At 56.2% G+C, this 24,141-nt stretch overlaps 1 protein-coding gene across 22 annotated transcripts in view; it reads left to right on the forward strand.

Moving 5' to 3' along the window:
* The window catches only part of CELF4 (CUGBP, Elav-like family member 4), a 315,363-nt gene that overhangs the window by 269,740 nt on the left and 21,482 nt on the right, over window positions 1-24,141 (forward strand). For 9 of the 22 annotated variants that reach the window (XM_018039731.1, XM_018039744.1, XM_018039749.1 and 6 more), the window contains exons 4-9: window positions 14,199-14,327; window positions 14,796-14,875; window positions 15,301-15,444; window positions 16,310-16,457; window positions 18,234-18,383; window positions 22,688-22,753. In XM_018039731.1, the coding sequence (XP_017895220.1) occupies window positions 14,199-14,327; window positions 14,796-14,875; window positions 15,301-15,444; window positions 16,310-16,457; window positions 18,234-18,383; window positions 22,688-22,753 (717 nt within the window). The remainder of the gene's footprint in view (window positions 1-14,198; window positions 14,328-14,795; window positions 14,876-15,300; window positions 15,445-16,309; window positions 16,458-18,233; window positions 18,384-22,687; window positions 22,754-24,141) is intronic. The other 13 variants (XM_018039733.1, XM_018039753.1, XM_018039750.1 and 10 more) reach the window with 3 other exon arrangements.

Genomic DNA, 24,141 nt, shown 5'->3' on the forward strand with positions numbered 1-24,141 from the left:
CCAGGGATCAAACCCGCGTCTCTTAGTCTCCTGCATTGGCAGGTGGGTTCTTTACCACTAGCGCCACCTGGGAATTTCCGAATTCCCAGCCGGTAGGAACAAAATCCAGGCCTCCAGCCACTAAAACCAACGTGGGTTCTCATTTTATCTTCGCTGAAAGTAGCCCCTGGTCATGCTAGGTGTGGAAGGGAAAGAGACGTGTCTGTGTGCTGGGGCACTAAGCTAGGAACTCCCTGCAGCGAGAAGACAGCAAGCTCCCTCCTGGCGTCAACAGAGTTAAACTCCATCCACTCCCAGTTTTTAACTGGAAGCTGCTGTGGGTCTTCACCATTCTGGCTCTTCTGGACGCATCAAAGGATGAGCTTGAGTTTTCCTAACTGCAGGTGCAGCGTGCTCCCCGCATCCAGCGTGCTCCCTGCATCCACCGTGCTCCCTGCATCCACCGTGCTCCCTGCATCCACCGTGCTCCCCCTTCCTGGGCCGACAGCACTGCTGTTTTGTGAATGAGCGCCACGGGGGTGGGATTCGGCTCCTTGAGCTCCTGCTGCCCTCCCTGGATCAGCATGCCCAGACTTTTCAAGGTTAAGAGCCATTTTTAACATCAAAAATTCATCAGCACCCCTCCTTGACAGATGTTTTACTTTGGGTATCCATTGTTTGAGAGAATGCAAAATGGCAATAAGCTACCTTGAAGCCGGCAGTGCTTTTAAATGAATTGCTACTTCTTAAATCACAACAGCATCTACACGCATTTGAAAAATAGTCACAGCTACCCAGGGGTGAAGTATTTTTGATGTAGTCAACAGACAAAGCTTGAGGTGCCTGGGACCCCAAGGTCAGCGGGCACCACTGCCCTACACCATCTGGCTGCTGGGAGCTGGGAGGAGAGAAAGGGGGCAGGGTCATGGGGCTGGTGCAGACCCCTCCCTGTGACCACTGAGGCCGCACCTAGGCTGAGAGTCCTTGTCTTTCCCTGCTTCTCCTCCTTCTCTTCAGCCTTTCCAGCCTCCTCTTTCTCACCTCAAGCCCAGGGTTGGCGGTGAGGGGCCCCTTTCTGGGGCTGCGGCAGCAAATGGAACACACACCTGTCCCCACGGCACGTCCTGCCACGTCACCTGCCCCTCTCCTCCCAACCTGCCCACCTTTGGAGGCCTCCCCAGCTCAGCACCAGCATCACCCTTCTCGCAGCCACCAGCCACCCCTCCCCCGACCCCTCTGGTCCTTCCCCAGCCCTGTGCCTCCACGCCTCTCCTTTTCCACTCTCAGGCCTAAATGCTTATTGGGTCCCTTTGATCATAGGGGACGTTTTCTAGTAAAAACAGTCCTGTTGAGGTGACATAAGCAACTACATTTCAGAGACCTCCCCAAAGAGGGCAATGCTGAGTCCACCAGCCACAAACCCAAAGGACAGAGTTCCAGCCCTAGGGCAGGAGGGAGGGAGTCGTATTCCATCCTGCGCCCCAGAGCTGGCAGAGGCACGTGGCTCTGGTCCCACATCTATCACATACTGCTCCAGGGAGCTGAAGCCTGTTCCTCAGCCTCTCTGAGCCTCAGTGGACTGACCTGTCAAATGGGGCTAGGAGCATGTTTTGACACAGCACAGCAGTGAGAAGTGGGCAGAATGCCAGAAGTGCCCAGCCTGCACCAGCCCTTGCAGAAGAGTCTGGCTGTGGCCGAATGAGGAGGACTGGGAGCTGTCTAGGGGGCTGCTCCAGCCAGCAAGCTAGGGTCTTCGCCCTCCTCCACTTCCGGACAGGCCTGAATGAGCCCACAGTGCTGGCACTTCCAGCCACAGCCCCTCCCAGACCTGTCAGTGGGAGGTTTGTGGCTGGCTTTTCAAAGCACAGTTCTGCAGCACACAGGCCTTGGAGTGGAATCAAACTCTTTGCACCCTCTCCTCTGTGCTCCCGTCCTGGGTTTCCTCCCTTTTCCTCACCCGCCCACCCAACATTTCCCGGAGAACGGAGGAGGGCGGACTGTCCTCAGTGCCCGTGGCCTCAGTGGTCATGACGACCCACCTCGGCCAAGTCTTCATGCTCTGCTGTGCAGCTCCCCCTCTGTCAGCCCCCGGCCTGCCCTGCCTACCGCCTGTAGGCCAGTCCAGCCCCGACTTGGAAACTCTCTTGCCCAAGCATCAGATCGACTCCTTATGTCTCCCAGCATGGTACCTTGCACATGGTTTGTTGACTGACGGCATGACTGACTAGAGGATAATAGAAGGGGTCCAGGGCTGTCACCCACCTGGCTTTCTGCAAACTGAAACTCACTTTCCCTAAGTCCTACCAAGCTCAGCGGGCCCCTCTGAGTGACAAGAGCAGGGTCCTCTGTAGTTAGCAGTGCCAGCCACACACCGCGAGTTAATATGCTGCCACCCTTTAAAATAATTTGTTCTCTCGAGGAAACTGACACTCCCCTCCCAATCTCATTACTCATTAGAAATAATGACATCTTGCAAATCGGGTAGCTCTTCCCAGTTCCCAGAGCCATGTTCTGTCCTGAGCCCAGAAGAGCCTTGCCACTCCCGGGGCACCAGGGGTGCCTTCCGCATGGCAGATGAAAGCTTGGGAGCCAGACGACCTGGGTTCAAATCCGAGCCCTGCGGTTAATAGCTCTGGGACCTCCAGAAAGTTGCCAAACCTCTCTGTGCTTCAGTTTCCTCATCTGAAAAATGGGGGTGACTGTGGTACCCACCCCATAAAATTAAAGTGCCGGGAGCAGTGCTTGGCTTGCAGTGAGTGCTTCGCATGAGTCAGCCCTCCTTGTCCTCTCTGAGGGCATGAGTCCCGACGGAGGGAGTGAATGGATGAATCTGCAAGTGCCATATGGGCTGACACCTGCCATCTGACTGCAGGGGCCAACTCAGCCTGCCCCACTCCAAAGACCAACCTGCTCTGAGGGCGTGGCCTTGGCCTTCGAGGAGCATGCATCCGGGGGAAACAGACAGGGAGGGAGATCCTGCTGAGGTCACTCGGGGGCTCAGGAGGCAAAGCATCAAAGCTTCAGGTATCCCCAAGAAACCAGCCCCACCGTAACCTACGCTAACATCAAACCCATCAGACAAGCAGAGGTTCAGAGAAGTTGGTTTAAGACAGGTCTTGAGCAGAACAGGGTTCCTTGCTCCTCTGAGAGTTCATACCCCAACAGGTGTGAATGACCATGAGTAGTTTTCTCACCTTTTACATTTCAACCCCATTATCTGAAGTCCTCAGAAACATCTCAGCCATCCATCCATCCATATTTACCTATCACTATTTATGTACCATCGATCATAAATCTATCTGCTTTCTGCAATCATTTTTCTCTCTGTGTATCTATCTATCATCCAACATTTAATCTGGGTATCTAGCATCTATTAATCATGTCTGCCATCCATCCATCTCTGTGTCTATCTGCAGTCCATTATCAGCCATGAGTTAATACAGCGAGTAGTCCTGTACTTAAGCCTGGACCATCCTGTTCCAAGGGGAAGGGGGTGGGAACAGTGTTGATTCCAGGAGGGCTCGGTGGTGAGAACAAAGATGGATAGGAAAGAAACTGCAGGGTTGATGAAAGAGGTGCCTGGGACCTTCCTCTCACAGCTGGGCTGGCCTGATGGATGGAGGGGAGAGGGGCACAAGAGAGGAGAGAAGGAGGGAGGGGAGCCTCCTAAACCTGCTAATCCCTCCTCATCCTACCTTCCTGTGCGTGCGTGTTAAGTCACTTGAGTCATGTCTGACTCTTTGCAACCCTGTGGACTGTAGTCCGCTAGGCTCCTCTGTCCATGGGATTCTCCAGGCAAGAATGCTGGAGGGGGTCGCCATGCTTTCCTCCCAACCCAGGGGATCTTCCCAACCCAGGGATCAAACCCACATCTCTTACGTCTCCTGCATTGGCAGGCAGGTTCTTTACCACCAGTGCCACCTGGGAACCTTCCCAGATTAGAACAATGTCTTTTCAGGATAATCTCATGAGGTTCAGGTGTCAGGGCAGAGAAGGTGGGTGCTACCCTCCCCCAGCACCAGCATACACAGAACCCTTTATTCTGAGGTGCTGAGCTCCTGCAGGCAGGCTGAGAGCAGAGATGGGGTGCCAGAGGAGAGAAACCCAGGGGCAGTCTGGAGAAGATCCATCCCAGCCCTTCCCAACCCTGAGGTTTGTGCTGGTATCACCTGAATAGCTTTTGAAAAACACCAAAACAAAAATACAGATGTCTGGACCAATCTCTGTCTCAGGGGCTGGCTGGGCACATCTGTGTTTTGAAACCCCCCAGGTAAATTTTATAGCAGCCAGAGCTGAGAACCAGCATCTTGCAAGATCCAAGACTCCTGCCGTTACCCTTGGAAGGCTGTGCTTTGAGCGGTTCTTCAGGGGCAGGACTTGGGCTCTGTCTGGGCAGGGTCTCCAAGGAGCAAAAGAGGGAATTTTCTTCCAGGCTGCCTCCCGAGCCTGGCATGGAGGGTCAGAGGGTGGGGTCTTCTGCCAGGGTATTCAAGCAGCGTCATCCCCATCCAGAGTCACTGCATTTCACAGTGCCCAGGAGTGGGGGCTGGGTTTGGGGGCTGTGGCCTCTGGGTTCAGGTGTGACCCTGCTGTATTAGACTAGTGAGGTTGACCCTGAGCTGAGTGCACTTCCCTGGGAGGACAGGTAGCTCTTCCCGTGTCCCAAGAGAAGTTAAGCGCCACCCTCAGTGTTAGAAGTGCCATGAGTCAGAGAAGCGGGAGGTTTGCTGGGCAGTGCACACTGCATTCTGTCCCTGGCAGCAGCAGGGTGTAGGGGATGAGCGTGGACCCATGAGCTCCACTCTTTCCGTGAGGCTGTGGGAAGATCTGTGGGCAATGTGAGGGGCAGCCTGCAGCCAGGCTCAGAGGCTGTGGCCTGCTTGTCCGCAGGCAGTGGACCACTGCACAGTTCTCCCACTCAGCAGACAGGAGCCGCCTCCACAGTTAACAGAGTGAGCTCTCCAAGTGCGAGCGTTACTTCTTCCCCACCATCTGCAGCTGTGTCTGATTCTCTGCCCCTCGACAAGATGTTCCTTGGTCTCTCCTCCTCTTGTCCCCACTCCCCTGTGGACCACCCGGCCCCTGCCCACCCCCTGCAGAAACCTCCCCCCTTTGCTGGAATAAAGCCTGGCTTTGTCTGTCTCCTTGAGAGCTGAGGACAAACTGGCCATAATTTATGCTCCCGCATGATATAAAGGAAAAAAGGCGCCATTATGCTATAAATTATCCTGTGATGGGTGAAATGCTGGAGAGCGTGCCAGACGCCAGCGGAAACCCCACCAGACAACAGGGTTCGGCTGCAGAAGTCCCCGTAGAATGCGGGGCCGTCTGTCGTGCGCCGCGCCTGGGAAGGATAAGGTAGCAGATCAAATGTATAATCAGCTACCTGGAGAGCTGGCCACGCTGCCGCCCCTGTGAAAGGTGACTTCTACTCAGCACCACCCCGGGCCCCTGGCTTCTGCTGGGAGGGCCTGACGCAGACTCACAGATACGGGGGTCAAGGGCGGAGGCCCACAGAAGGAGGCAGCGAGGGATGTGGGTATGGCCTCCAGACCTTCCACCCATCCCCTCGCAGAGGGCGAAAGCAGAGGGTACAGGGGCCATTTGTGCCCCCTAGGATGGAGAAGGCAATGGCAACCCACTCCATTACTCTTGCCTGGAAAATCCCATGGACAGAGGAGCCTGGTAGGTTGAAGTCCATGGGGTCGCTAGAGTCGGACACGACTGAACGACTTCACTTTCACTTTTCACTTTCATGCATTGGAGAAGGAAACGGCAACCCGCTCCAGTGTTCTTGCCTGGAGAATCCCAGGGACGGGGGAGCCTGGTGGGCTGCCGTCTATTGGGTCGTACAGAGTTGGACACGACTGAAGCGACTTAGCAGCAGCAGGATGGTGACAGCCCCCACATTCCACAGTTCTGCTTCCTCAGATGTACTGCAAGCCCCCAAGGGCACAGAGCCACCCCTCTGTCCTGGGCAGGCACCAGGGCCTGGAGGGGCGTGGACTGCAGGCCGAGGGGATCTTGTCAGCAGGTCTGATTCTCTATGTGATGAGGGAAGAGGACCTTGTGGCCTAGATCCCGGGCAGAGGAAGGTCCGAGGACTCATCAGGACAGAGCTGACTTCTTTTGTCATCCAGGAGACTTCCAGAGGGCCTTATTCTAGGCGGAGGGGTGAGGGGAGCTGGGGAGGGGCTGTGAGTCACGTCTAAGGGTCTCTGGGCAGTTGGGACTCACCAGAACCTGCTCCACCTGAGCTGAGCAGCGGCCTCTGAGGGCCCCACCCCACCCCACTTCCATGCTCCGATCAGAAGCCCTTATCCACGTAGAGCAATGGGATTATTAGGCCTTTGCCCATTATCTGGGCAGACCCGGAGGTGTGGAGAGTAAAGAGAGACAGAGATCTCCAGGTAGCACTTCCTGGTCTTCTACCAAGAAGGAGGGTGATCTGAGAGCTTGGCTCTGTTCAGACCATCTGAGTCCTGGCTTCCCCCAATGACGGTCTGTGTGTTCTTGGGAAAGATATTTCACTTTCCTGAGCCTCAGTTTCTTCATCTACACAGTGGAAATAATAAAATATTCATTATACCTGCACAGGGCTTATTTCCGTGCTGGAGGTACAGTAAACGGGCTTCCCAGGGGGCGCTAGTGGTAAAGAACCTGCCTAATGCAGGAGACCTAAGAGATGTGGGTTTGCTCCCTGGGCCAGGAAGAGCCCCTGGAGAAGGAATGGCTACCCAGTCCAGTATTTGTGCCTGGATAACCCCCATGGATAGAGCGGCCTGGCGGGCTACAGTCCCTGGGGTCGCAGAGTCGGACACAACTGAAGTAACTGAGCACGCATGCACAGTAAATGCTTGATAAACGAGAACCTTTCTGTGAGTACTGTGGCTCGTATAACCACCTCCTGGACTGAGTGAGGCAGAGCTGTGGCCTCCCTCGGACGGGGGCACCGAGGAGCCCTGAGAGGGAGCGGTGTTGTCGGGGGGCAGCAGAGGCTCTGGTAGAGGGATTTGGGGCCACTGGCTCTTGTCATGAAGACACTGGGGTAACCATTGAGGTGGGTGGCCCTCAGTGTCCAGCAGGACCACAGAAGAACCCCTGGTGCTACGACTTAGGAGCTAGGCTGAGCCAAGGGAGGACATGGCGGGCAGTGAGGGTGGACACGGATGAGGAGGAGCCTGTGTGCAGAGTCTAGGCATCCTGCGGTCAGCGGTCAGGGTCCAGGCTGGGGTCTCGGGGGAAGTGTTGAGAATGCGGTGGGGGGGCGGAGAGGAAGGAGGGAGAGGGTGTGTGTGTCGCCCCGGCTCTTCAGCCTGTGCCTGTCACACTCGTTGCCTCTGCACATGCCTTTTCCATGCTGCAAGCCCTGTGTGTGAATCCTCCAGTGCCTGGCTCAAGCCTTGTAAACCCCTTCCCCCTGCCATGCCCGCAGAGCTCCTCACGACAGGCTCTATGCCCGCACCATGGCCGCTGCCCACTCATGCCCGCTTTCGGAGGATTCCTGGAGTTCAGTGTCCTGCAGATGCTGAGCACACGATCTTGGGGACAAGAGGAGGAGAAGCAGTGTCAATATCTTGGGGCAGGGTATGCAAGGAGCATCCCTGAGACTTCACGAGACCTGTGCGTGTCTGAGCAGAGGGATGGAGGGATTGGGGAAGTCGGAGTGCGGGGTGCCCCTGCAACCCCTCACAAGCCTTGTTCCCGGTGAGACGGGAGCCCCTGCAGGGTCTGAGCAGGAGACAGACAGGACCTGCCCTGGATTGTAACTGACTCCCGTGGGGCTGTGCGGAGAGCAGCCGACAGGGGCTGGGTGCATGTCAGGAGACAGTGAGGAAGGGACTCCCGTGGCCCCGGCGCCATCCCGAAGCATTTGGAAGGCAGACTCCGCTGAAGGAATGCGAGTGGGGGAGACTGGCTGAGTTCTTCCTCCTCCCGCCCCAACATCAGAGGTATGTGTCTGCAGGGAGCTTGGCAGATCAAGGCCCCGCGCCGCCTCCCCTGGGGTCTGGAGCAGCTGAGGGTCCTCATTTGCATCCCCGTGGAGCGGGAGCCCCGTCTCCCCCATCCCTGGCAGCCTTTGATCTGGTTTGATGTCTCCTTCAGCCTTCTTCCCAGGCAGGAACGCTTTTATCATCCGCTGCTGCTCCGGGCTCTGGCTCCGACACTGTGTGTTGTGGGAATGAAGGAGGGCTCGCTTCACGTGCGGAGCTCGCTGAGGCCTGGCCTGTGAGCTGGTGAAGGGACTGGCTCTTGGGGGGCAGGTGACCCGATCGCAAGGCTGCAGAGAGACCCAAATCCAGGCCCTTAACCCCCGTATGGACAGCGATGCTGCAAACTCCCGGTCCCGCACAGGAAAGCAGGCAGCCACGGGCCCCCCACGCAGGAGACGAAGGTGTGCAGACCCGCAGCCCTGCCTGCTGCTCCCCTCTTTGAAAGGCAGGCGTGAGGCTGCATGCTGCCCACCTCAGGGCTGGCCAGAAGGGGCCAGGGGAGGCTTCCAGACTTAGGGTGGGATCAGCAGCTTTGAAAATGACACAGATTTCAATTCAGATGTCCGGTTTGATGCTTCTTTCTCCCTTAGGAGCCAGGGCGCTCGATGGGTCAGGGCAGTGGAAAGGGCCCAGAGCAGGGCTCGATGTAACTTCAAGGAAATGACTCTTGTTGTGAATGAATCTAGGCTGGGGCCTGGAGGATGCTGGGGAGCATCTCAGAGATTCCCCCAAAACACTGCTGTTTAGTGGGGGGGATACCCGGCTTCTCAGGCTGGCCCTCAGGCAGGTGTCTGATCAGTGTCCCTGGGGTCTCCACGCCCCAGGGGTGGGGTGGGCCTCTCCAGCCCACCAGAAGCCGCCCCTGTGGGTGAGCAGCCGCCTAGCTGAAACCAGCACGGAACTGTGCCTGTTCTACTTGTGCCGGGCCTGGGCTAAAAATCTCAGGTACCTCAACTCATCTCATCCCAACAGCCCTGCGGGGTGGGTGCGATTACTCTCCCCTTTTACAGATGAGGGAATGGAGGCCCAGGGAGGGTGTATGACTTGCGTAAGGGGGCCCAGTCAACCAGGATTTGACAAACAGCTTCAGTTACTCCCTGGAAGATGCCCCGCCCCGCCGCTTCCTTTCCCTCACCTTCCTTCCCCAATTCCCCCGCCTTCCCCCCCCCCCCATCAAGTCTATGTGCTTTCTAATCAAGGTCCTCCCTGATTCATGGGTGAATTCAGGGAGAAGGAAGCCGTCTTTCCCCCTGTGGGACCTCAGGCACAAGATCACTCCCTAGGGACAGCAGATGGTCCTGGGATCCAGGAGGCGCTCCGGGAAGTCCCCTGGTCCCACAGTGAACAGCCACAGGAATGCCAAGGGCCCCACATGGCCTCTGCCAGCAGCCAAGGGGCAGGTGCATGGGCACCTGGGGCTCTGAGCTCTGGGCTCTGGCCCAGTCCTGCCCACCCCCAGGGCCAAAGGCGCAAGAGCGGAGAGAGGCCTCTGGCTCAGTCACTGTGAATATCTGGAAGCTTCTTCTCACTCCCCAGACTGCTGCCCTTGGGCCTCCAGGGGCCCTGTAGAGAGCATCCCCTACAGCTGTGGCCCTGCAAGACCCACCCAGCCAGGCTCTCTTGGTCTCCTCGCAGCCCCCTGCCCACCCCACTAGCCACAGAACTCAAAACCAATTTTTCCCCACCGTGGCCCTGGGCCCCGTGGTTCTCTCCAGCTCAGGTCCCCCCACAAACCCTCCCTCGGCAGCTGCAGGGAAGAGAACAGTAAAAGTCTATTGCAGCCATAAAAGGCATTAGCCATCTGAGCACTCGTCCACGGTGCCCCGGCAGCCATCTATCCTTAAGCAGGAAATATTGTTTAATGCCGATGGTAATGAGCGAATCAAATTTTGAAAATTAAGCCAGAATTTGAGCATTAGAGCCAGGGTACTGGCATTTGGCAAGTCAAGTGTTGCGGCTGCCACCCGCCTCCGCCCTGCTTGGAGCCCTTCATCCTGCACAGCCAGCAAGATGCTTCCCCGCATGTCTGGGGCCCTGAGGCACCACCCTGAAACATGCCCCATAGGAGCCTGTCCTCATCTTGCCATCAGAGTCTTGCTTCTCGGTTTTCTGGGCTCTCCTTTTCAAATGCAAATCCTTCCAGCCAGAGCCCCATTCTTCCCGCATATTGTGAGTGAATGAGACAGGAGTCTGTCTTCCGGAAGTTGGAAGGTGAGCTTAACACAGCCACCAAGAGGCTAGAGACCAGCCTCCTGCATCCCTGGGGGTGACCACTCCCAAGCTGTCTCAACAACTTCACACTCAGGGACATCTTCAGTCCATTTACACCCTGGCCCTGAGGTCTTTCCTGGCTTTACCTTCCGTGAAGGTGGCCTTTGTGGCCCAGTCCCAGCAGCACCTGCCTGAACATTTCCTCAGAGAAGCAACCACAGCTTCACACCACAAAATGGGCTCAGGCTGAGGGTTAGCCCCACCGTCACCCAGGGGACCCTGTGTCCTTCAGGCAGGAGGGCTTTGGGCAGGGACTGTTCAGCTTGGGCCGGGGAATGGGAGTCTGTGTCGATGGTGGAGCTACTATCGGTGGTAGGGCAGTGGCCGAGGAAATTCAGTCACCCTCTGAGACTCTCGCTAGGCTGGCATAAGGTCCAAGACACTACATGGGTCATCTGACACAGTTTGGGGACCGCACCTCGGGGAAGTGGCCGGGGAGGTGGGGACACGGGGAGAGCGGTCCATCCCAGCTGGGCAGCCACGGCCCGGGTCTGCTCCAGCCTGTCACTTCCAGCGCTCCTCCCCAGAGGGGAGCCTCTGGTCTCCTCTCCTATCCCTGCACCGTGACCTCATTTCCTCTTCCTCTTGGATAGAGAATCCCAGGTCAGGGTCATCGCCGTTCTCCTACTGCTGGTTGCTTCATTCTGCAGCACGTTCTGGGAGTCTACCATCCACGTGAGGAGGGCCTAGTTTTTCCCATTTTTGACACCAAGGTGGGCGAGGAAGTATGCAGTCGAAGGCAGCAGGGCGGGAGGGTGAGCCAGTCGGCCTGGGCCAGAGGAGATTGACCCTCAGAATCAGAGTCTTTTCACTCCCTGGTCTGAAAGACAAGCCTTAGAATCATTCACCCAGCGCCAAAGCCAACTGGAGATATAGAGGATCCCAGAAACAAATAAACCTGTGCATTGGGTGGGGTCAATCCAAGATCACCCAGAAGTGAGCCTATAGCCAGGTTTCTTTGGTTCTCGGTGGCCTTCCAGAAAGGGAGATTTGAACAGGCAGGAAGAGGGGGAGCCTAGCCCCTCCACCTTGAGAAAGTTCTCAAACAAGAAGGACTCAGGCTTAGGATGGAGAACCGAGAATTGGCAGTAAGGGATGACTTCAGGGAGGGAAAGAAGGAATTAGGGAAAAAAAAAAAAAAAAAACCTGGCAAAAGGGAAGTGGCTGGCTAGAAAGGCATGTGGGGATTTTAATGAATTTTAATGCAACCAGAAAGCTGTCATAATGAAACCAGAGGAACACATTCAGAAGTCAGGAAAGGAGATGCAGTCCCAGCATCTGAGTCTGGCTCCAGGGAGGCTGGGCCTTCTCTTCCCTCCCAGGTCCTTCCTGGGAGGCAGTGTCTGAGCAGGAGGGTCGGGCATGAGGGGAGGGCAGGTTGCCACTTCTTTGTCTTCCCAGCAATCCCATTAACTCAGAGCCTTTAAAAGGTGCTGGGAGAGGGGGAAGACCGGGATGGCCTGGGAGCAGAGTTTCAAGGCTCCACTGAAGGCTTCAAAACTCAGTTCACTTCCTGTAAAATGTCGCTTAGCTTCTGGGAGCTAAACCTAAGTCCCTCTCCCTCCCACTTCTGCCTCTGCTGTTTCCTTCTGTCCATCTCCTCTCTCAGCTCTTTATTTCTAATTCTTGTTCCTCTGTCTCTGCCATTTCTGTCCCTCCCTTTTCTGTATGAATCCATCACCTTCCGTCCCTCCTCAGTTTTACCCCTTCCACTCCCTCTCAGGCCCCCACTCTCTGCTCCCCCCCAACCAGAGCTTGGAGTTGGTGAGGGCTGGAGATGGGGCGGGGGTATGCCCAGCCCTGCCAGGGCCTGAGTATCCGAGTGGAGTACCCAGACTGGAGCAGGGGCTGGGGATCCAAGCCAAGAGCTTTAGCTGGAGCACCTCCACCCTGATGGTGGAGATCCAAGCCAGTGTGTGCTGACCCATCCCTGGTCACAGGAACTGGCAATGGTACCCTGTGGGCTTGGGGGGAGCATCTCGTCAGGGAGAGCTTGCCCAGTGCTGAGTGCTCCAGGCTGGGGGGTACCAGTAGAGCAGCAGTCGGCCTTCCTGAAGAGGAGGACTCTAGGGTGGCTTGTGAAGCCGGGTAGGACCTGGAGGTTTCCTCTGTTCCAGAGCCCGGTCAGCCCCCATCTCTATGTGAACTCTGCTGGCAGTGTGGGTGATGGGAGTGCTTTAGGGCAGGAGGTACCAACCACCCTGGATCCAGAAGGACATGGTCCTGGAGTGCCCTTGTGTTCTGTGGAAACCATGAACACATGGCTGTCTGCAGTTTTGGAGTGTGCATTTCTGCAGCCTTGGCTGTGCATGTCAGTCACTGAAGAGTCAACAAACATCAAGTGGGTGTCTGCCACCATGAGGACCACGTTCCAGCAAACTATGGCTACTTAACAATTCAGCCCCAAATGGAGTAGTGTAAAACAACCATTTACTACACTCATGGATTCTGCGGGTCAGGAAATCAGGCTGGGCACAGCTTGGAAGGCCTGTCTCTCCTCCTGGCTGTCTGGGCCTCAGCTGGAAGACTCACGGGCTGGGGCCTGGAATCATCTCAGGACTCATTCACTCCATGTCTGGTGGCTGATGCTGGCTGTCAGCTGGAGGCCTGGGATCCTTTCCGTGTGGACTCCTGGTGTGGTCCAGTTAGGGGCTCTTCCCAGCATGGTGACTGGTTTCCACAGAGCAACCATCCCTGAAAGAGAGAGCAGAGAGTGGAAGCTGATCCTTTTTACGACCCAGCCTTGCAAGGCATCTGGGGTTATTGCTTCCATTCCTTATGAGTTAGAATAGTCACAGCCCAGCCCAGATTCAAGGGGAGGAAACATAGACCCCCACCTCCCTGGGAGAAGTGAAAGTCACAGGGCAATAGGAGCTTGTGGGATTGGAAACATTTTTGCAGTAACAAGCTACTACATATCCACACAGCCTAATAAATCCCTGTCACCTTAAGCTCACATCTGAGGGTTGTCAACAAACCATTTGGTACTCAACACAATTGTGTGTGTGTGTGTATGGGGGGGGGGGTTGTCTGCTGAGGGAGCCCAGTCTTCAGAAACTGGGTCCTCCAAAGTGCCCAGGACTGAATTTTGTAGAATGAATAGGAAGGGGCAAGAAGAGGGAGCACCAGATGGAGGTAAGAACATGTGAGGCGGAAACTAGGTTGCCCCTGGGAATGGCATGGGGCATGCATTCATTCATTCCATAGTTCAGTCCTGTGGGCCTACTAGATGCCTCTACCACCGCTCCAGCAGAGGCCTAGCCTCTTCGCTAGGGGAGCCTACTTTGAGGGATGGGGAGCTAGACTGAAAGTCACTACTCAGGCAAAGCAGTAAATAATTGTCCTTTGCATTTTGCACCAGGAGACAGGTTGAGACAGAGAATGAAGAAGCAGAAAGAGGGGTTTTGATGAGAAAGCAATATTTAAGCGGAGACCTAGCATTAAAGGGTTCAGCTTTGTGATGTGGAGGATACTTCAGGCAGACAGAAGAGCGTGTCCATGGGCCCTGTGGCCCACCTGCCAGCTGCGAATTAATTTTGGCATCTGGGGGTGAAAGTGGTTGAGGAAGATAAGTGTGTGTCTATGAGGAGGGAGGAAGAGGATGCAGGGCTGTGCAAAGGACCTGCGGACCACAGGTGAGCGGCCAGCCCATTGGCCCGGCCCTCAGGCCAGAAGGGGCAGAGTCGCTGCAATCCCGCCCCCCCCCCCACCCCCCCCCGCTCAGACCCAACCCCTCCCGCCTACCCTCCCCCTTACCCCGCTTCTTCCTTCGCCTCACCCGGTGTTCCTCCCCACCGCCTCCCTCTCGCTGTTCTCCCTCTGCTCCGGCTGTGAGCCCCCTCCTGCCCCCTACCAGCTCCTACCCTTCCCCTCCGTAACCCTTCCTTCTCCCGCGGGCCCACCCCGCGCCTCCGGGCCCTTGGCCCGGGTAAGCATCTCCTAATTTTGTTCCAGAAGATAGAAAACTCTTCGTGGGTATGCTCAACAAGCAGCAGTCTGAGGACGATGTGCGCCGCCTCTTCGAGGCCTTCGGGAACATCGAAGAGTGCACCATTCTGCGCGGACCCGACGGCAACAGCAAGGGTGCGTCGGGGCGGGGCGAGAGGGTGGATGGGGCGGAGCTAGAGGTGGGTGGGGCTGCGCGGCGAGAGGGGGCGGGGCGAGAGGGCGGATAGGGCGGGGCCGCGGGTCTCGGGCCAGCAGAGTCCAGAGCCCCCTGGAGACGGCCGGGTCCGGCTAGCAGGGAAAGGCTGCTTGGAAGGTGCGAGGCTGTCAGGCCTGGGAGGAAGGAAAGGCCGCGATCTGAGTCCAGACTTGGACGGGGCCAGTTAAGGGTCCTTTGACATCCTTGGCGGGCCCAGGTCTTTCTCTGCCTCCTTGTGTAACTCTGTGTTTGTCGGTGTCTCTCAGTGTTTCTGGGTCTCACTCTGCTTTCCTCTGGGAGGCGCCCTCTTCCCTCGGCCCCTCCCATGCAGCGCCTTTCGGTCCCCGCGCCTCTCTGACCTTTCTCTGGGCCCAGTTGCCTTGGCTCAGCCTCTCCCGTCCCCCCAGGGTGCGCCTTTGTGAAGTATTCCTCCCACGCTGAGGCACAAGCCGCCATCAATGCTCTGCACGGCAGCCAGACCATGCCGGTGAGTGCGGCTGACCCTGGGGAGTGCAAGATGGGGCAATGAGGGACCCAGACATCTCTGCCATCCCACACACCCTCAAGGCCCTACCTGTCCTGGCGCCCGCTGGGCCACACGGTGCCAAACGCGTGCCCGCATACCACGCTCGCAGCCTCCCCAGGAGAAGGCATTGCCAACAACCCCATTTCTCAGACAAGGACACTGAGGCCCAGAGATGCTAAGGAAGTAGCCCAAGGTCACCTAGACAGAAAAAGCCTGCGGGGAGATTAAGCTCCAGACTCCTGGGCGAGGGTTGGTGCTTGTTACCCTGTCCCCTTCCCCTCCCCCGCCCCCATAGCACCCCGTGGAGAGGATCTGGTGGGCCCAGGCCAGGGAGCCAAGGCGGATGGGGCAGGGCTGGTGGGCCTCACGCGCAGTCCCGGCTGCAGGGAGCCTCATCCAGTCTGGTGGTCAAGTTCGCCGACACCGACAAGGAGCGCACAATGCGGCGAATGCAGCAGATGGCTGGCCAGATGGGCATGTTCAACCCCATGGCCATTCCCTTCGGGGCCTACGGCGCCTACGCACAGGCAGTAAGTTGGGGCCCAGCCGGGCGGGGCGGGGTCGGCAGTTCTCTGCAAGCCTAAGAAGCGCTGATTGGAACAGGGAGAGAGGTTCGAGGTCCTGCTAACTACACCCCACCCCTGCCACCACTCAGGGGAAGAGTGTCCTTCCACTTTCTGGTTACTCCTAGCAGGGATCTTGTGAGGTGCCTCAAAGTGCCCCTCACCCACACTTCCCCTGAGGTCCTCTCAGGCCCATTCTCCCACATTGGGGTGGGCTCTGCCAGCATCACCCCTCAGCTGCCTCCTGGACTTGTGACCACAACCCCACATGGGTGGCACTAAGGCAGGCCAGGGCTCTGGTTCTGAAACTGCAAGCTCACCTTGCTTCTTCAGCAGTGTCTAAACGGCCAGTTTCAACAACCTTCCCAGTCCCTGCTCACCTCTGGGTTTCATTTAGGATGCTCCTGTAGCCTCTACCCTGCAGACTCCAAGTTAGGACCATTCTGAACAGAAACCCTTGCCAACTTAGGTCTACAGCAGCTCATCCATATGTCTCTAGAGCTTTGGATGTCACACCTCCATGAACCGCGGGACTGGCTGGCACCCTTGGAGCCAGTCCCCTTCCCCCACCTTCTGCAACTTTGGAGTCCCAAAGACTCTACTTTTGAACACAGCTTTCTCTTGGGGGGCGGTCTCTAATAGCCACTGAGAACTAGGGCAGGTGTGGGGAAGGCTCAGGGCTCTCAGAGAGGGGAGGAGAGACATGCATCTGAGCTCCCTGGGGTTGATGGCCTGGGAGCTGGTCTCCGGGAGCAGGAGCTGAATGACCCCTTGGTGGGGAGGGCCACCCTCCTGGAAGCGCATGATATTGTTTCCACTCCCTCTGCCCCAGCTAATGCAGCAGCAAGCAGCCCTCATGGCGTCGGTCGCGCAGGGTGGCTACCTGAACCCCATGGCTGCCTTCGCTGCCGCCCAGATGCAGCAGATGGCGGCCCTCAACATGAACGGCCTGGCAGCCGCACCCATGACTCCAACCTCAGGTGAGTGGGCAGCTACCAACATGGGGCCTGGCAGGAAAGCTGCTGAACCCAGTTTGGTACCTTGCTTTCGGCTACCAACAGACCATCCTGTGTCAAGAGCACCTGGTGTCTGGGCCCAGTGCCAGCCTCCTCCTTGAGCAGTTTGTCTCAAAAATGTTCTAATTCCTGAGGACCCATGGGAAGATGGGATGTGGCCCCTCTGCTATCCAAGATATGATTTCAGAGTGGCAACAGTTTCACTCAACTTGTTAAGCCATGTCAAGAAGCAGTTCATGTTGATCTGTAGTATAGAGATCTGGAAAGAAATTGACATGAACACATCTCCCTTTGAGGTCTGAGGGAGAAGAGCCCTGCCCATTTTGTGGCCCTGTTTGGTCCCTGGCCCAACCACACAAGGAGCCCCATTTTTCATTTTCCTTTAACCCAACCTAGATTCACTGATTTTTTCCAAGACAACTACAGAACAAGTAAGAGAGATCTGCAAGAGTTGCTAAAGGACAGAGGGGTTGAAAACAGCTCTACTTACAAAGCATGTTTTTAATTGGATCTTGGCTGTTATCCAGTTCAATGATTCTCAACCTGGGCAGTGTCGCCCCTCACCCCCAAATATCTGGCAGTGTCCTGAGACATTGTTGGCTGTCACAACTGAAGGAGGGAAAGTGCTAATGTAATCTGGTAGACAGAGACGAGGGATGCTGCTAAACATCCTGTGATGCACAGGATAGCTCCCTTCAAAGAAACGTGTGGCCATAAATGCCAATAGTTTCAAAGTTAAGCATCCCTGTCTAGCTCCAAGGGCGAGGCTCTTGTTCATCAAATTTCCTTGGCTCTCTGCTCTCAGGCCATAGTAGCAGTATTCCCAACATCCAGGAGCTGTTTCTTTCCCAGCTAAAAACTATAAAAGACTGTGCCATCTCTAGCCTCAACTTGAGCACCACCCCACGGCTCTGATCCCCAACCTGGAGACAATCCTGATGACCTCAGGTCCTTATCCATAGAGAAACCCTCCTTGCTTCCTACCTGAAGAAGAAGGCCCTTTCCAGCCTTTGGGGCCTCAGTACAATAAAGACACTATCCACACCTTGGTTTCCACCCACCTGGTGTAGGGAGGGCAGTGTGTTGTCATCTAACCCCAACTTTACCCTCACCGTAGTGAGCATCACCATTGACTTAACTGGAGGTGGCCAGGGTGTCTAATTTGTGTATGAAAAGGGCTAAATCTGGACTCTACAAAGGCCTTTCTCCCTCAATGCAAAAAAAAATACCACAGTTAAGACTCCCTCCACCTGAGTATCAAGACTCCCTTTGGGAAGGCAGATCAGCCCATCAGTGATCCAGTCAAGATAGCAGAGAGCAGAGCCACAGCTTAGAATCCCCTTGGTGGCCAAACAAGGACCAGTCCACCCTGACTTAGCTGGGGTAAGCATGAACTATCGAAAAAGACTGAAAGAAGACCAACTGTGGTCAAAGTCATGAACACTTAGAGGTCTATGTGCTGCAGCCCCAAGGTCGAGCAGTCAGTGCTCAGGGAAGTCTTAGTAGGGAAAGTGGGATTTGGACTCCAGTTTGAAGTATAGATACAGTTGGGATGAGTAGAGTCGTTACACGTAGGGAGATAACCCAAGGCTTGATTCACAGATAGGACTGAGTTGGTGTGTGAGGTCCAAGCCTGTGCCCGGGCCCCTGCAGCCAGAGGGTGGAGATCCATGGGTCGACCTTCATTGCCTTTGTTCTGCCTTGTCGCCCCTCCTCCCCCCTCATCACCTCTAAAACCAGGTGGCAGCACCCCTCCAGGCATCACTGCACCAGCCGTGCCTAGCATCCCGTCCCCCATTGGGGTGAATGGCTTCACCGGCCTCCCCCCACAGGCCAATGGGCAACCCGCTGCAGAAGCTGTATTTGCCAATGGCATCCACCCCTACCCAGGTAAGCACATCTGGTACCCCTTCCTTCTCCATGAGGCATGCTCCTCATCCTTTCCTGTGCCTGCCCTCACTGTTAGCACGGAAATGTATGACTCCTACCCTCTGTCCTTTGGTGGAACCCCAAATGTGATCAGGGAGAGCCAGCCTCCTGCCCCCCCTTCAGGGAGCTTCTGATGGGAGAGAAGACAGATCCGTGGGTGTTTGTCAGTCTGATAGGTGAGAAGAAAAACATTCCTGGGGCTCCCTCAGGGGAGAGAAGAGAATAGATGAGTCGCCCAACCAGGTAGAGAGAGGCTAGTAACTGCAAATTACTTGACAGTGAATTTGACCCAAAGAAGTGAGGGGATAGATGCTAAAAGAATAATTATATTTAGTTTTAAGTAGGACAAGACTCTTTGCAGGAAGGAAGTGGAGGTATATAGATTGCTAGACTGGTTAAGTACCTATCACTTCAGTCCCTTGCTGCTACTGCTGCTGCTAAGTCACTTCAGTCGTGTCCGACTCTGTGCGACCCCAAAGACGGCAGCCCACTAGGCTCCTCTGTCCCTGGGATTCTTCAGGCAAGAACACTGGAGTGGGTTGCCATTTCCTTCTCCAATGCATGAAAGTGAAAAGTGAAAGTGAAGTCACTCAGTTGTGCCCGACTCTTCGCGACCCTGTGGACTGCAGCCTACCAGGCTCCTCTGTCCATGGGATTTTCCAGGCAAGAGTACTGGAGTGGGTTGCCATTGCCTTCTCCTTCGGTCCCTTGGTGCATACCAAAACTGTGGTCAGCACCTTAAACAGAGGACCAGAACCTTGGACAGCTCCTGGGTCCTGCTTGAATTCTGGCACACAGGAAGATCTAGGAGGCCTGCCCTTGAATAACTTTCAGTTCACTCTAGTCGCTCAGTCGTGTCTGACTCTTTACGACCTCCATGGACTGCAGCATGCTAGGCCTCCCTGTTCCATCACCAACTCCCGGATTGACTCAAACTCATGCCCGTTGAGTCAGTGATGCCATCCAGCCATCTCATCCTCTGTCGTCCCCTCGTCCCCCTGACTTCAATCTTTCCCAGCATCAGGGCTTTTTCCAATGAGTCACTTATTTTCATCAGGTGGCCACAGTATTGGAGTTTCAGCTTCAGCATCAGTCCTTCCAGTGAATATTCAGGACTACTTTCTTTTAGGATTGATTGGTTTGATCCCCTTGCAGTCCAAGGAACTTTCTCTTTGTTCCTCTAAAATATGAATAACTTTGTTCCTCTAAAATTTGGCAGTTTTCCTGTGGTAAGACTGCCCCATTGACTTGAAGCTGGACCTCTCTCTGGTCTTGAGGACGGACTGGCACTGGAGCAGGGAAGGTGGGCCCTAGGCCCTAGAGTAGACTGGTAAGGGGCAGTGCAATAGAGGTGATGAGAGCCGTATCCTCCTTCTTGGAGGGCAGGCGATGAGGTCCCAGAGACCCCATAAGCCCCAGTAAGTGCCCAATCTGTGACAGAGCAAAGGGAGGCTCCAGAAGGAGGGCAGGACATGATCCAAGCTCTGAGGAGGTCAGAATCCAGGCAGGAGCACAGTATGCATCAACAGCATAATGAGGCAATATGGTAGGGCAGAGTTTCGTCAAGAGTGAGTGTTCTCTGACTTGAGATGCTTAAGGATTCAAATGAAGGGAGAGTTCATTGTGCACAGATGAGCAAGGAGGAGTGTGCCGTGGAGGGGCTGTCCTGGTGGGGCAGGGGAACGTAAGGACATTGACTCAAGTAGAGCAGAGGAGGGCAGCCTTGCGGGGGGGCACATTAGTGCTCCACAGTCTAGCTGCCCACCAGAATCTACTGTGTGGCCTTGCAAACCCACAGACGTCCAGATTCTGATTTCAGCATTCTGGAGTGAGGCCCAGACACCCAGAGAATATACAAGCTCCACCAGCAGCAGAGGACAAGGTCACCGTGCCAGAGAGAAATGGAGGAGAATTTCCTGACTTTGCACTTGGAGTTGCTCTTGATCCCTTCCCAGTGTTTTCCCACACCTCACCCTCCAGTGCATAGCAAAGAGGTCAGAGAAGCCTAGAGGATGAAGTGACAGGGCCTAGAGGGGGGTCTGGAGTGTTGTTGAAGGGCGAAGGCTCCAGGCTGGGAGGGGCTTGGCAAGCTGGAGGTGGGAGAGACTGCACCCATCTCAGAGTCCTGGGCTCCTCCTCACTCCGGCTCGTGGGCTGGGAGATACAGTCCCCAGCACATCTGAGTGGTTTTACCGCCCGCTCCCTTCCCTGCCCACAAGCCCATCTGGATCTCTGCATTTTGACAAACCTGTTCTTTCCCCACCCCCACCAACATCTGTGAACTATTTCCCTCATGGAATTTGGAAGGGTTTCTCTCCCCCATTTGTAACAATCTGGCACATCCCATAAACAATCCTCTGCCAGAGCAGGAGGGAGGGATGAAGGGAAGGAAAGAAAAAAAAGTAGTATATTAAAAAAATTAATTTACCATCTTTAAATGCGGAGTTTGGAGCTACTGTAATGAGCGAGATCCTTCAAAGTGTTCATTCTTTGGCAGTTACTAATGAGGTCATTAAGCAGAGAAGTGGAGAGGAGGCTCGGAAATGCTTTTCTCCACTACCTACCCCCAGGTAGCGTCTCTACTCTACCTTCTTGCCCTCGAGATCATGCTGGAAGCACACAGTGTGGCCTTTACGTAACACCCTGAAGGGGTGGCTCTTGAAATGATAAGGGCTTTTCATTCCTCCCTGTGTCGCAGTATTTGCTGAGCACGTGCTGTGACCCTGGCATCGTTGCAGAGGGACCTGCCATACAAGTCATACACGTTATGTTCTGCGTAGGGCCCAAACTTTGCCCAAAGAAGAGAGATCTTTTTTCTAGCTGGCATAAGGGCCAGTTCCAGAGCTGGGTAGACCATGAGGACAAGCAAGATAGCTCTCTCTCTGGGGATATAGCGCTGGTGCAAGAGTCAGGTGGAGAGGAAGCAGGCGGTCACGTGGCTCACCACCACCTTCCCACTGGGCACTCCAGTGTCCACCCTCGGGGAAATAGAGGGATAGGTTTTGTCCTGGACAACCCCAGGTGGGAAGGAGCCTGCATCCTTACCCATCTTTAGCTCACCCCTCTGAGCTATGCCCTCCCCCAGGGGCCTCTGGCCCAGGACTTTCCCTTGCCCCCCTGACACCCAGAGATGTTGTTCGAGTGTGACTTTACTGAGAAGTTCAGGGGAGGGAGCTCAGACAGGAGGTTTGGGAATTCTCCCTGGTCTACTGGCCCCAGAGCCTGGCATGGCCAGTTAGCTTGGCTAGCTTGGGCCACCAGGCAGATAAACCTGGCTGGTTTCCTTCCTGTCTCCCTGTGTTCTCTAGCTGGCCTCAAAGGTAATGAGGCTGGATGTGTCCCCACCCACCTCTCTGGGCCCCCAAGGCCAGCCCACTCCCACTTTAGTCATCGCTGACCTGCATCACCAAAGGCAGAGTTCACCGTTGGTCCATGCGCCATCCAGCCTTTTGCCCACCACGTCTGCAGACACCACAAAGGCAACGGAAGTGAACCGAGCCTGTTCCCCGGTCCAGCTTCCCCGGGTTGCTTGCCAAAGTATCAGCCTCTGGTCCTCTGACACTGGGTGGTGGATACCCAGTCATGAGATCAGGTGTGATAAGGCCCTTGGTCTTCTGGTTCCCCGGTGTCTGTGGGCACCGTGGGGCAGATCTCATTTGTGTGGTCGGTTCTACCACGGGCGTGCCCGGAAATGGACGACCTCTGTGCCTCGTGCAAACTCCTAAGAATTTGGCAGGAGGTTCCTCTATTTGAGCAGGCGTGGGTGGCCCAGAGAGAATGGCAGGATGAGGCCTCCATGCTCTTTCAGCTTCTGCCCCCAGTTGCGCTGGGGACTTGGGATAAGTGAGGAGGAGACCACCCTCCTGACGGCCTCTGGCCCCCTTGCCTTCTCTCGCACAGCCCTTCTCCAGGGCCAGGTCCCTCGCGTGTCTTCCCCACCCAGCCCCTCATGGTCAAGCCCTCCTCTGTCGTCTCCTCCCCGCCCTCCCCAGCCTTCTGCATGAGCCCCCCCAAACCCTAAACCAGTCGCAACCTACATCCCCCAACTAGGGGGAGAAGCCTATGACCCTCCTGAGGGCCCCAGATTGGGAAAAGGGCCCCCTCCTCCCAGCCATTCAGGGAGCCTGCCTCAGATGTCCTGCCCCAGGACAGGGACCCCGCTGGCTGGGAAGGCAGTGTGGCCCCAGCAGCATCTCTGGGGCGTGGCGGGGGAGGAGCTGGTTTGGGCAGGCATTGCTGACCTCTGTCCTTTGGCTCCCCTGCAGCGCAGAGCCCCACAGCCGCGGACCCCCTGCAGCAGGCCTACGCTGGAGTGCAGCAGTATGCAGGTCGTTAGTATCCACGCGTCCCCACGGTGGTCCCCACGGTGGTCCCCGGCTGCGTGCACCTCCCCGTGCCTGGCCATCGCCCCACCCAAGCCTGGGCTTAGCAGTGTGGGGGGCTTGGGGGAGTGGGGAGGGCCTGACAGGGAGCCGTGGTCCCCCTACCAGGCTGCCTTCCTCTCTGCGGGCATCCTTTGGTGATCAGGCAGAGCTTGCCTCACCCTAATTCATCCTGGCAGTGATGGGGGTTCAGAACTCCATTTGAGCTGGTGAGCTGGGCTAAGCTTTGGCCTTGCTGTGAAGTGGCATCTCTGAGGCCAGATGTCCTGCCCCCGTGGTGCTGCCAGGGCGGGTCTGTCTAGGGGCACCAAGCCTCCCCCGGCAGCACCACGTGAGACTGGAGCTGGGGGACCACTGGCCCAGAAAGCACAGATGCCCGTTTGAAGGAGGAGAAGCAGCTTCCATCCCCCTACCCCCAGCCACACACAGGGAACAGGAGTGGGGCCCGAGTGAGGAGGACAGGGAGGAGGACAGACCGCCAGAGGCAGAAAAAAGGAGAAGCGGGCAGGTGGCCTCGGGTCACTGAGTGGGGAGGTGATGAGCTACTGTAGGAAGCCCAAGGCCAGCCGTCAGCCACGCTTCTCTCCTACCTCTGGGCTGGACAACACACACACGCGTACAAACACACACACACCCCACAGTCATCTCTGCCGCCAGGGTCCTGCTGTCTGGCCCCATCAGGGTCCCTCCTCGTTGCGTTCAGATGAGCTGACAGTGTCTCCCTGGAGGGTAACGGGGCTGCCTGGTACATGGGGGCCCGCATGAGCTGGCTGCCACCTAGAGTCCAGGGGAAGCTCTCTTCCTCACCTGCTGACCCCTCTGAACTCCTTTGGGAGCCAGGCCAGGCTGAGGAGGGTCTAGCCAGTCCTGTGCCTCCTCTGACCCTTTTTCCATTTGAATATAGAAAGCATCAGATTTGTTCAACTAAGTCCTCGGCCCCTGGGGAACCAGCCACTAGCAGGATCCCAGAGGCCAAGCTCACACCCAGGGTGGCTCCCCACCTCCCCCACTGGTGCCATCTGAGCACTGGTGAGGTTGTGTGAGCCCAAGGCAGCCCGGGCTCAGAGAAGGGGAAACCTGGTGGGTTCCCGGTGGTATGGGGCCATCCTTTCCATTCTGATGTTTTTGATTATCCGTTATTGTGGATTATCTGCACACGTGGGTTGTCCATTGTTGCAGATTAAACCTGCCTCCCCCAGGCACACACCAGCATGCACACACACGTGCACACACATGCACACACACCAGAACACATAGGCAGCTTCTAGACTTCTCTGCTGCTTCTCCTTCATTACTGCTAAAAACTGGCTTTATGTTAAAACTGCGTTTTTTTCGCT

This window comes from Capra hircus, chromosome 24, assembly GCF_001704415.2.
Source record: "Capra hircus breed San Clemente chromosome 24, ASM170441v1, whole genome shotgun sequence".
Taxonomy (NCBI): Eukaryota; Metazoa; Chordata; class Mammalia; order Artiodactyla; family Bovidae; genus Capra; species Capra hircus.